The 13,430-nt window shown below is 38.7% G+C and overlaps 1 protein-coding gene across 1 annotated transcript in view; it reads right to left on the bottom strand.

Moving 5' to 3' along the window:
* The window catches only part of LOC115591669 (complement factor H-like), a 96,535-nt gene extending 83,336 nt beyond the window's left edge, over window positions 1-13,199 (bottom strand). The window contains 8 exon segments of the mRNA XM_030433847.1: window positions 9,330-9,509; window positions 9,592-9,786; window positions 9,930-10,112; window positions 11,566-11,748; window positions 11,908-11,984; window positions 12,159-12,264; window positions 12,575-12,757; window positions 12,855-13,199. Coding sequence (XP_030289707.1) covers window positions 9,330-9,509; window positions 9,592-9,786; window positions 9,930-10,112; window positions 11,566-11,748; window positions 11,908-11,984; window positions 12,159-12,264; window positions 12,575-12,757; window positions 12,855-12,924 — 1,177 coding nt within the window. The 5' untranslated portion in view covers window positions 12,925-13,199.
* Window positions 13,200-13,430: the final 231 nt, after the last annotated feature.

Genomic DNA, 13,430 nt, shown 5'->3' on the forward strand with positions numbered 1-13,430 from the left:
TGGGTCACACCATGAACTGCCCAGTAGGATTACGCAAGGCTGCATAAACACAACATGACACATGGGAACAAACAGCACACACTGTTAACGTATTACTGGAAAAGTTCAGGTACACAATTGATCAGTTTATAGACTTTTAATAGCACATATCTTTGGTGGACACTGAAATTGATTCATATGATATAGCAAGGGAATCTGCCTTTCCACCAGAATATAACATAAACATGTTTCAACCTGCATTTACTGATAAATTCGTGTCAGATTCAGTCAGCCTGCTTCACTAAGGCTGACAGATGTTAGAACACATTTATGATAAATCACATCAAATGTGTCCTGCTGGGATGATCAGTTGAGGGTTTATACTAAAAACAGACTGACATGTCCCAAATAATATATCTATTACACAACTGTGTTGAATAAGACATAAATTGTTTAGTATACAGGCAGCACATACAGAGCAGTTTATATCCTGCACAAAAACACAGAATTTAAAGCTGAAAGTCTGATGTGTTTGAGTATCTGCTGATGGTTAAACAGTATCTGTCCAGGATTGATTGCCACATTGAATGTGGCATGTGTAGTGTTGATAATATAAGTACAAAGTCCATCGTGAAAATCATGCTGTTGAAACAGTAAATAAGGCAAGAAGATAAAATGGTACTGAGAGAGCAAAACTGTTTATTTGCACTATAATGATTAATGTCTATCCAACGAGCAAAACCGCTGAGGAAATATCCAAATTGCATTTATTCAAAACATGTGTTGCTGTCAGTCATGGTCTCAATTTGAACACATTGTGCAGAACTGCATTCACCCTGAAGTTTTGACATGGTTTTACGCTGACCTAACTTAATCTAAACTTGAATCTAACTAAAAATCTAATTAAAAAAAAACACCATTTGGAAAGGTCAATGAAGTTAAAAATCAAATTTTCCTTGGAAGGGCTCTAAATGATTTCACTTTATGCCCCATTTTAACCTGATTCAACTGTTATCATCTTAAATTGCAGCAGTTGGGCCAGAATGTGAAAAAGAAAAAAACATCTGCAGAGACTGAAGTGCAATGTGCTCTTGCTTTAATTACATTTATTAATATTTCGACATATTTTGATGCCTTTAAAGCTTTTTATAACTGCACTTTCCCTTCACCCGAAAAACAGTCTGAGTAATTAAAATCCATGATCAAATCTCTAAATTCAAACGGAACTAGCAGGTCTCTACTGAGAGACAATTGTCATGGTATATTTTTAAGCCAAGATAAGACCTTATTTTGAATGAATTGACTGCAAAAACAAACAAAAACCCTCAAATGTATCCAAAGCTAATGAAATTTAATGCTCTTGTCATACATCTTCATACCTGAGAGGCCTTTTACACACTCCGGTCATTATTTTACGTGCGATTAATTTATCTAACTTGTATTTGATCTCATAATTTATTTGAATGAAAAAGGGGCTACATTCTTTTGTAACAATGTCATTTTTCTGAGCCTCCACATCCTTAAATGAAGGCATCAACCAATCATATGGTGTGAAACAGACGTCACGTCACAACTCTTGACAATGGCAGACCTGTTGATTGTTTATGTTTGTCAAATTATAAAGACAATGTGACCGTGGTGACTTGGGATGAATAAATAATGAGTGGGGTTTGTGATCTAAATCTGTGCCACTACAGATTCCACTACTTGATTAAAATGTTTACTCACTGTGCATTCTTGCTGTTTATTCATCACAAAAATAGAAACACCAAATACAGCTTTTTTTTCTCCCTTTATTCAACAGGACATAACTTCATAATTCACAATTTCACACAAATAATTGAATCAATCATTCCAATGATTATATGTATCAGGATCATTCTTAAGAAGCATCATCATCACTTTTTTCGCCCACCAAACAGCTGATGGACAAATACCATGGAAAAGCTCTCTTTCTCTGCATCTTTTTTGAGACTTCATTGGGCCTCGAACAACATCAGTGTCACTTCTTCGAAGCTGGAAGGGCTAAGAGAAAATGTCTGTGTTCAGTGTCACATCTTGACATGCAGTAGGTGTAAATCATGCATCTGGTTCTAAATAACCTGTCTATGTTTTGCAGTAAAACAAAGTTATTGTGGTTTAATCTGAGCTGGCCAATTTGGAGGACATGTACCTTGATGATTCTTAGGAGATGATTGTCAGCTCTCCCAATGAGTGGGGAAGCAGCATGTAGCAACGGCAGGAAAGCAGATGTATGTATATGTAAGTGTACACTATGTTTGGAACAATTTTGGTGCTTGCATTGCCATCGGCCAGCTCTTTCCTTTGGCACTACATTCCCTCAACCTTAGAGTGTCCTTGCCATATTCCTAAGCACCATCCAGTCCAGCTCCTATGCAGCTGTGCCGCAGATCAGCTGCTTGGGTCGGACTTTCAGCTGCTGTCTGACGGTAATCTAAAGCACTAAAAAACTTCAAAATATAGCAGACATTTAATGGATATAAACACACGTTTTTTAATTGGGGCTTCTTTTAGGTTTGCTAAAATATGTCTGGCTGTCAGTGCCATTTAGCAGCACAACGCTGTGCTTCCCTGCCAATGCTACGCACTCCTTCTCAACACAGGGGGAACACGAAAAGAATTTGGCTAAATATAAAATATAGTAAAAGGAAAAAAAAAATCACATGCCTGGTCTACACTAACACAAGAATACGATATCAAAAGCTTTAAAACGCTTTCTGTAACATATCACATATTGTGACATATGATGAATTTTGGATTATTCCCACTGTTGTGAAACGCAGCTTGGTAAGGTTAAGTCACAAAAATGATTTAGGTTCAAAAGTACTTGGTTAGGTTTAGGAAAAGATCATACTTAATGTGGCATGATTATCATAAAACAAATCACTCTCCACTCCTGAACACACACGAGACACAAACTCAGCTCTCAAGAGGCAAGTCCTGTATACAACCTATAAAAGCACCTTGACTGTTCCCTCTGTTCATGATAAATACTACTACACTAGAGGGGCGCTTCAAGGAGTGCTGCCATGGGTTTAACTACAGTATCAGACTGAGACGCATAAGGCCACTGACCAGGCTGCAGTGCTGACACGTTGGGAGTGAGAACAGGCTGTTCTGAATGAGTTGAGACATTTTAGTGTTAGTGTGATATATTTTTTTCTGAAATTCTAACAGTTCTCTGTCCTAATCTATTATTGTTCAAAACATCTTTCAACTGGCTTTGAAAAGTCAATACAATCTTAGGTGCATCAGTCCATATTCTGCCTCACATATGTTAGTCTGTTTCAATCGGTGGCCATTCAGAAAAATACAAACTTTACCAAACTTTATCCACATTATTCCTAGTTCCCATGATTATGGGTGTGACTTCAGGTGCGTCCTAGCACCTTTGGATATGCTACACATCTGTTCAAAGGACACTGAAAGGCTAAACACAAACCTAGAAAACTTAAATTCCATTTCCTCTATACATTCTTATTGACATTCAGAATGTTGAAAAGGCAGCGGGGTACATTTGGCTTCAAAACTAAAATGTTCCTAAAAGTGGTCTGTGACTCTGAAAGCTTTTCAATATACTTACATGTGCATATAATGCTCTTATTCTCCCATTCCCCATTGACGCATTCAAGTGTTCCTGTGTTTCCTTCATCCATTGTATACTCAGCCCGGCACTGATAAGTCACTACAGATCCAGACAAGAACTTCTGCTGATATGAAGGCTTAACAACAGCATTCTCAATTCTAGGTGGTTGACTGCAGGGATTGCTACTAGCTGCAAAGGATAGAAACATGGCCAGCATAAGGTTACACTCTGTAATCTTTTCATAACTACCTCTGATAAAACAGGACTGTAAATGACTCACGTGCACAGACGTGTGGAAGTGTTGATGTTTCGAGTGATGTTCCATTTAAAGTCCATTTTCCCCCCTGACAAATTAAGCGGTCATCCTGAGCCTGGTATCCTGTCTTACAAATAATTGGGATGCTTTCGTTTTGTTCATAAGCTCTATGTTCGTGTTCCATTTCTGCATGAGGGATTGCAGGAATTTCTCCACACTTTGTTTCCTCTAGAGTGGATACAATAGCAAACAGTTAGGTTGGTACACTGTTGCTAATTAATAAGATTTCACCAATTAATTCACATCGTTTGAAAACAGGGATCTCACTTCTGCTCAAGTTTTCACAAATTCAAGCCATCACATAATTCATTCGTGTAACCTGTAGTGAAATATGCTGTTGCTACGACCATACCCGATTTTGTTTGGTATGAGGAATAGGTGAGATGCATTTACTCCAATGTAGAGCGGGATTGACCTGCCTTTCAATACCAATTGTTTTATGACCTCAGGAATTATTCACTGATTCCAAAACCTCAGATGAATTTCAGCTTCACCTGTAAGCCAATAAAGAATAATTACCGATGCATTGAGCTGATTCAAGTCCAGACCACTCGCTGCCAAGACATTTGGCTTCACCCCACCAGCCATTGGTGTAAAGCTTGTAACCGGGATTGCAGGTGTAGGACAGCACGTAGTTGTCTTTGCGAACTTTAACAAATCCATTGGGAACATCAGGTTTTGGACATGCTGTCAGTGAATAACAAATGAAGAATTTACATTCAGATAGCAAGATAGTGTCAACACATTTTAAGACAAGACAATATCAGGTCCAATGAGAAGAAATGTTGTGGGGTTGATTAAGTTAAATCTAGATGAGGGATTTTGTTTACTTTATCTAGTTGCAAATCTTAGCTAGCAAATGTTAACTAACATTGCTATAACTAGCAGGGGAGCTTTAGAGCATTACAGTATGCTGGGATTTTTTTTCCCACAAACTGGCAACAACAAGTCTGTTGACCACTGAAGAGACACAGACACCACATGATGAATGTTTTTCCCACTATAGGCCAAAGATTGGACACATCTGATTTGCTGTCCTCGGACTGCTTTAAGGATTTCATCAGCTGAAGGGGAAGGCTTTCATACAGAATTACAGTAGCTTGCCAGTGTGAATGGGGCTATTGTTAGCTGGTAGACACTATACCTGATATACATCTGCAGATTGGCACTGTCAGGGTTTCTATGAGTGCTTTAGCATGCTGGCATTTTGCTCAAAGCTAGGGGTGGGCGGATTGATCCAAATATCGATAGTATCGATACAGAGGTGAGTATTGGTATCGGATCGATACTAGCGTGATGAGATCGATATTTTTGTTGTAGTTTTTCTTCTATAAATTCAGCAAATCACTCGTATTTCTTCACAGAGTTTGTGTGAGCGCAGCGCTCCTCTTCACTTCTCTCACTCCACTCACTCAGGTTCACTGTAACTGGAACTCAAAAATATATACTTATATTGATATAGAGCCTACCTCAAACCTGAAGTTTGAATATGGCAGAATGTAATAACCTCTTTGTGTATCTATTGAAGGAACATCAGTATTTCTATTTAGGCTACATGTAGAAAGGTTATAGATTTAATTAAGTTGAATATAATTTTCTTATTTGGCTAAAATCTTTGTCCTGTGTTTTATCGTTATCATAATCATGATCAGGAATTTTCAAGTGAAAAGTATCAGTATCGGTATTGGTATCGGCAATACTGGCCCTGTAATTACTTGGTATCAGATCGATACCAAAATTTGCAGTATCGCCCACCCCTAATCAAAGTAGCGTCATCTGGCCACAAGTGATGCCTTTGTGGTGTTAAAACAAGACAAAAAACTGTTCTTCAGGGCTGCTTCATGCTACATGGACTGCAAGCATTATTTTCCAGCGAATGAGCAAGTCTTGATTGGATAAACATTGCATCAAGTAGAAACCTGATTATCATTTAGATTAATCCAACTAAAATAACAAAGGAATGTATTTGTTGTAGTTGTACGTTTCTTACCTGCACAACTTTGAATCCCAGTCCAATTACCATGCTTACAGGTAACAGTAAAATGTTTTCCCGCACCATTCTTGCATTCAAATTGGACTTGTTCACTGTGGCGGTATCTTTCCTTCTTATTGCTGGTAATGTCAGCGTCTTGGATATCAGGTTTAACACACAGTATCTCTGAAACAAATTCAATGAAATTGTGAAGTAAGTAACACTACCTGTAGGTGTGACTGTCAAATTCAAATATTTCATATAGAGTACATATAAAGGCCTTTGGAGGTGATACCACGCCGTTGTAAAATGGAAAGGAGGCATGGAGGTGCTGTCTATCAAATCATCAAACAATCATCATAAAAGAGTACTAACTGGTTTTGCATTCAAAACATTGATAGCTGTTAGTTTTAAGTTTGTGTCTGTTTGACATTCTGTAAGAGTGGAATGATGAAACAAGACACATCCACCGGAAAACCGGTTAGAAGTAGAACAGGTAACAGATGCTTTCAAACCTGCACACCTTTTTCCGAGGCATTGCTGTTGTTTAGTCAGCCAGTTTATCCTTAAATCACCACTGATTCTGTGTGGCCTTTACTCATTGTGAATCATTTTTCATTTTTCCCCAGCGAGACTGATCTCTACCAACTTAAAACTGTGTCGTCCCGACAAGAGCTACAACAGCGATTACAGCTGTTCGGTCCCTGATAATCACTTTTACTTCACCTCAAGAATCCAAGACCATACACATAAATAACTCCCCTGCCATTAACTATAAATCTGAAATGCTGGCATTTCCCATGACTTTCACACCACAGGCTGGAGATTGGACACACTGCTGATCTGCTGGACTCAATGGCACATGAATTACAGTCATTTGTTGTTTCACTCTTTTTCGTGGTTACTTTATCTATCTCAGAGGAGCTTTACAGCTTTCTTACTGACTTATCCAGAAGGCAGTACATTTGGGATTGACTGGATGGTTATTTCCCAAAATCTACTGCAAAGTAACAGATCCATAGAAAGAGACATGGCCAACAATGAAAGTACGTTTTGCATTTCCTCACCTGTACACTGTGAATCCCCAGTCCAACCATTTCCCCCACAGGTTCGAGTAGGACTTCCTCCATAACCTTCCGCGCACTCATATTTGGCCACTTCATTGTATTTGTATGACCACTTTCTGTTGACAATATTTGCATGCGGGATATCCTGTCTTTCACAAGTTATTTCTAAAAAAACAAATGCAGTTATTTATTTACTAGATATGTTCAGGATATCCAGTTCGTCGCATGTTATCTCTGGGGAAAAAAGGCATTTATATACTACCATACGCATTTGTTTCACATTCGTTGGTGATGTGGAGAGTATGAACTTGTAAGTAACAGGCTGGTAGTAGTGGTAGAACTACAGGTTAGAAATGCAGACCCAGACATAGAGTAGTGACACAGCTCTGTACAAAACAGTAATGATCAGCTGACTACTTTGTGGTAGTTTGGTGGTAAAGGTTAAAAGAGTTATATTCCACTTCACTTGTTCTAGCTGGTTGGAGTGAAATCCCTGAGGGTATCCAGAAGGCAGTACATGTGGGATCGACTGGATGGTTATTTCCTAAAATCTATTTTTAAAGAACAAATCCATAGAAAGAGACATGCCCAACAATGAAAGTGCGTTTTGCACTTCCTCACCTGTACACTGTGAATTCCCGGTCCAACCATTTCCCCGACAGGTTCGAGTAGGACGTCCTCTATAACCTTCCTCGCACTCATAATTGGCCTGTTCATTGTATTTGTATCTCCACTTGCCGTTGACAATATTTGCATGCGGGATATCCTGTCTATCACAAATTATTTCTGAAAAACAAATGCAGTTATTTATTTACTAGACATGTTCAGGATATCCAGTTCGTTGCATGTTATCTCTGGGAAAAAAAGGCATTAATATACTACCATACACATTTGTTTCACATTCGTTGGTGATGTGGAGAGTATGAACTTGTAAGCAACAGGCTGGTAGTAGTGGTAGAACTACAGGTTAGAAATGCAGACCCAGACATAGAGTAGTGACACAGCTCTGTACAAAACAGTAATGATCAGCTGTCTACTTTGTGGTAGTTTGGTGGTAAAGGTTAAAAGAGTTATATTCCACTTCACTTGTTCTAGCTGGTTGGAGTGAAATCCCTGAGGGTATCCAGAAGGCAGTACATGTGGGATCGACTGGATGGTTATTTCCTAAAATCAATTTTTAAAGAACAAATCCATAGAAAGAGACATGGCCAACAATGAAAGTGCGTTTTGCGCTTCCTCACCTGTACACTGTGAATCCCCGGTCCAACCATTTTCCCCACAGGTTCGAGTAGGACTTCCTCCATAACCTTCCTCGCACACATAATTGGCCACTTCATTGTTTTTGTATCTCCAATTGCGGCTGACAATATTTGCATGCGGGATATCCTGTCTTTCACAAATTATTTCTAAAAAACAGATGCAGTTATTTATTTACTAGACATGTTCAGGATATCCAGTTTGTTGCATGTTATCTCTAGGACGTCCTTTATAACCTTCCTTGCACTCGTAATCGGCCTGTTGATTGTTTGTGTATCTCCACTTGGGGTTGACAATAATTGCATGTTCGATATCTCTTCTTTCACAAATTATTTCTAAAAACAAATGTAGAGCCCAAAGGATGCTAACAGGCTGGACACACTGGATGCCTGTGTACAGGGAAAAAAAAAAACTGCCCTCATCCTGTTGTGCGTATTTTCTTCATGTCAGTGGCATATTCTACACATACAGACATTAAAACTGTAGTAAAATGCTGGCATGATATCCATATGACTGTGTACAGGTCATTTTTCAGGTCTATTTTTGCTGAGAACCGCATGTGTGTTGCGGTGGAAACAGGCAGATCTCTAGAAGAAGCTTGTCTCATGCATCCTGTGTGTCCATTATTGAAATAGCTGACACTTAATTTTCTTTGTCATCGTTGCAATATTTACACTGCTGTCCCCCAGTGACTGCTAACTGTGATAGTGACTGCTCTTCAGTTGTAGTTCAACAAGTCAGAGACATTCAGGACAGCAAACTCTACCCTGACAGTGTCTGGGCCTTCAGCTCCTCCTGGGACAAAGATTTTTAGTGGCTAGAAACTATTGACTGAGAAACTGAAATGGGATGCTGAGTCCTCCAGCTGAAAATCAACTTAAGTTTCTGAGTCCCTAAAAAGATTCTAGGGTCCATGGTGAACTTCCTGCAGTGAATAAACAGCTGTTCGATGCTCGATTAAAAAAAAAGGCCCATGATACTTTTCTTTTTCAGTGGAAATGAAGTTCCTGGGACTTTTTGGTAGAAAACATTTTGAACCGAACAGGACAAAAATCTCCTCACCCAATTTAACAAAATAATAATAAATTAAAAACACATTATTGTCATAATTACAGATTAACTTCACAATACCTTGACAAAGTGGATTTGGTCTCCACCCATCTCTGGTGCATTTGGCAATGTAGCTTCCATCTGGGCTCTTGTAGTTTGACCTACATCTGTATCTTGCAGTATCACCGAGTGTAATTTTTTGCCCCCAGTAGACGTCCCATGTATACACATGTCGGTCACGTTGATTGCTGCATGTAACCTCTGGAATGAAATTTGTCATTTTAAGTCAGTTGACATAAGATTAATAATCGTCAGCAGCACTCAAGCTCCTGTAGTTTTTTACCTTTGCATATAGGTCTGACAGTCCATTCTCCAGTGTCAGTGCATGTAGTTACTGCTGAGGTGTCCCGAGGGCTAGAAATCCAGTACTTCTTTCCACAAGTGACTGTAACTTGTTCATCAGGTGTAAACACATTTCTGTAAGCAGGTTCATAGCTGGTTCCTTCAAGTGGCGGCAGTGTCAGTCTACATTTTACGACTGCATTTGTTGGGAAATTAAACACATAATCTGTTAGTTTATTCTAAACAGGACACAAAACAGGTCTATATCACTCACCCAGCATTCATTTTCAGGAGCAGTGTGATCTAACCAATTAATTGGGTTTCTTAGTTCATGCTTACGTTCACACATAGGCGTTGGGCTCCACTCTGCTCTTAATCCGATTTTTGTGCATTTTGAAGGTCTCTCTTCAGTGCGTTTATATTTGTCAATGCAACTAAAATGCAGAACTTCATGTTCGTCGTACTCACGGTTATTTCCATGCACAATACCATTTTCAATTTTGGGTGCTTCACATTTTATTGCTGTTGAAGAAAACAAGCGAGCATGAATAGAATTACAACATGCGTTCATTAGAAGACAAATATTATGGAGTAGTAAAGGATTAAATACAGAAGTAAAAGTCATGAATGACCCATTTACCAACATTTCACTTTTAGAAAATGAATTCATGAAAGAAAATGACTGTTCTGATTCACTAACATACTGATTCATTCTGAGTAATTTAACTTTTGCATTCTTTCTCACTGTCAACCTGCTGTTGATGAAATGAAACAATTCCTTTGTAGGTTTTAGTGAAACTCTGACTGTGTTTAAGATGCTGAACATTGAGTTGGCAACGTCCCCGGCTTGAGCTGGCGGAATTGTTGGTCAGAACCATATTTTTCTTTGTTACACTTTTTCTGACTTATGTTTATCTTAAAAAAAAATAAAAAAAATGTTGTGTACCAATGGAAATGTACGTTATTACTTTAGCTAAGAAGGTTGTGTTTTTGCCTATGCAGATTTGTTTGTTGGTTGGTTGGTTCGGTTGGTTGTTAGCAGGATTACAGTGAACATACTCAATGGATTTCCACAAAACCTGGATGGAGGATGGATCTTGGCCTAGAATAAACCCCCATTCACTTTTGGTACAGGTCCAGATAAAGGGACGGAACCAGGAATTTTCTTCTCAATTTCCATAACATGGCTGTTGTCTATGATCATGAATCATTAAAGAATGATAAATAAACAATAAATAAATGTCTGTTTTATTGTAATTTCAATAAAAGTATTGATTCTGACCTGACCTTCAGACAGAGGTCAGCTAGCTGTTTTCTTTTGTTTTCACTTATTTCACTCATTAAGCTAAACTAATCATCAGCTGGCTTTCATGCCATACTTAATGGACAGATACGAGAGGGCTAAAAGTCTTCTTATCAGTGGTGGCTGGTCGATAGAGGGTGCTAGGGCAGCAGAGAGTGAGTGGCTCATTGTGGGAGCTTTGACCTGAGCAGCTTGACATCAATTTTGTAATGTCAAACTATTGCTTTAAGATGTTGAATAATGTCCATAACGCTCATTCAAGGGTGGAGATATACCTACAGGTACGACTATTTGATTTCAGATTGGCACTATGGGTGTTGTGAGTTTTGGGTCCCACATTCATCAGTTGTTGAAGTGAAGAACCTGACATACTTTAGTAGAAATCAGCTGTTTCAACAGACTGTGGTGTGAAAGCAGTTTTTATCTCGGGGATCCTGGGGTCGACTGAATTCTGTTGACTGTTATGGTGTTACATGGTGGCTTCTAGGTGGTCAGTAGTCGTTGGTGTTACTCGTTAGTTGCTGGGTGGTTACATACAGGTAGTTTATACAGTGTTTTATGCATGTCTGTGTTGTTTTCTTTTCCATTGCCTATTCTCACGCTTTCTTTTCTAAAAATAAGTAATTCCTGGGTTTCACTGTTTTCATTCTGTTTTTATAAAACCAGCTTTACCTTTGCATTTTGGAGCGTCGCCACTCCAAGATCCACTTTCATCACAATAGATCTCCGTTGGGCCAAACAGGATTTCAGTGTTAGATTTGCAGCTAAAGCGAACTACATTTCCAAAGGTTGCTTCTTCTGGGTCCCCATTCACCTGGACATTATCATCGACATTGATCAGTGGGCACTGTTGAGCTGGAAGGAAAAACATGATAAATAAATAAATTAGTCAACCAAAAGACTAACATGTATTGACCTATATGCAGAGAGGTAACAAAGACATTAACACACAGTGACTTTTCCCCCTGCATGTCATAATGATGGATGAACAAGATCCTTCATTCCAGCTCTTACCTTCACAGACAGGAACAACACCATCCCAGCCTGCAGCGAGGCAACGCCGGTAGTTTATGCGACTCACCATTTGGTAACTGAAGCAAGTATAATACAGAAAATGAAGAATTTAAATGTCTCAATAAAGGGCATTATTTAAATAACACACTTGTTATGCAGGGCACACAATGGGGATACAGCTTTATACTCACAAAGCACAACCAAACATCGGAGACAACAGTATAAAGATATGATTATAAATATTTACATACCCTTTGTGGCAGGTGTATACAACTTTTGAACCAAAGACAAAATCGGTGTCCTCTTCAAGGTGAAAATCTGCAAACTGGGCATCGCCAGGGTGACCACATGATCTTGCTTTATAATGTCAGAATCAAAGAGAGCATGACTAAATATACTGCTGAGGCTCAAATTGCAGCAATGTGGCAAACGGTTCTTTTATTCATAAGAAATAAGAAAACTATGATATGATATGAAGTCCACAATAATAACACAATAAATAATTGCCTCCTTTGACATTGTGCACTTATTCCAACCATCTTTTAACAGAACCCACTCATTCTAATGAATTCAAATTGTCATTGTAAATGTTAAGTGTACTTTCCACCACTCGATATGACAAAAAATGAATAAAAAAATTCCAAACTGCAAAAGATTTTTTACTTACGCTGACATTTAGTGCCTTTAGATATCCATTCTCCCTGGGTACAGATGATTTTGAAAAAGCCTGTGTAACCAACTTTGCAGCCTACTCTTATTTGTCTCCCACCAGGATAGCTTTCCTCCAGAGTAGTTGTGTCGAAATTTGCATCATAGAGTTTGCTCTCCAGAAAGTTTTGACGTGTGCAGTCTGTGGGATGGAAAGAAAACCAAATAAAGAAAAACCTATAAATAAAAGAATAAGATAAAAAAACAAGCATACAAATTATTAAACTTCTTGGCCTTACCTTGACTTTTCACAGTGGTCAGTGTACACATCCACAAAAATAGGACGCAACTTATTGTTATGACACGCATTTTATCTCCATCTACCTGAGCCGCCAAGGAGAACAAAAAAACTGGAGGCTGAAACACTGTTATACACAGAGAGAGCTCTGGATTTTAGTCGGCAAAAAGAGATTGCTCAATGATTTACGCAAGTCTGTTCCGGCCTCCAGCTAAAAGCTGACAGGGAACAGAAAAAAGGGAAGGTGAACACACACACAGCACTCTGTGTGACACACTGGTCCTTCAAAAAAACCTTGAGAAAACCTTATATCGGTTTATGTCAAAAACAAACCAAAATGATAACACTGATGATGGCGGTAGTCTATTTTTTAAAAGGGTATTTTTTGGTGAAATGCCCCTGCACTGGCGGACTTTTACTGTGTTTATCATTCAGTGATGAAAAAAAGGCTATTCCTGTAAGGGTCTATTTGTTTTTATCTTCTCGGTAATGATTTGCAGAAATCAGTTGAGCAAACAAAATGGGTTGCATTTCAGCAATTTGACTCGGCCTCTTCTTTTCTTGAACAAATACGAAA

This window comes from Sparus aurata, chromosome 11 (assembly GCF_900880675.1).
Source record: "Sparus aurata chromosome 11, fSpaAur1.1, whole genome shotgun sequence".
NCBI classification, from domain to species: domain Eukaryota; kingdom Metazoa; phylum Chordata; class Actinopteri; order Spariformes; family Sparidae; genus Sparus; species Sparus aurata.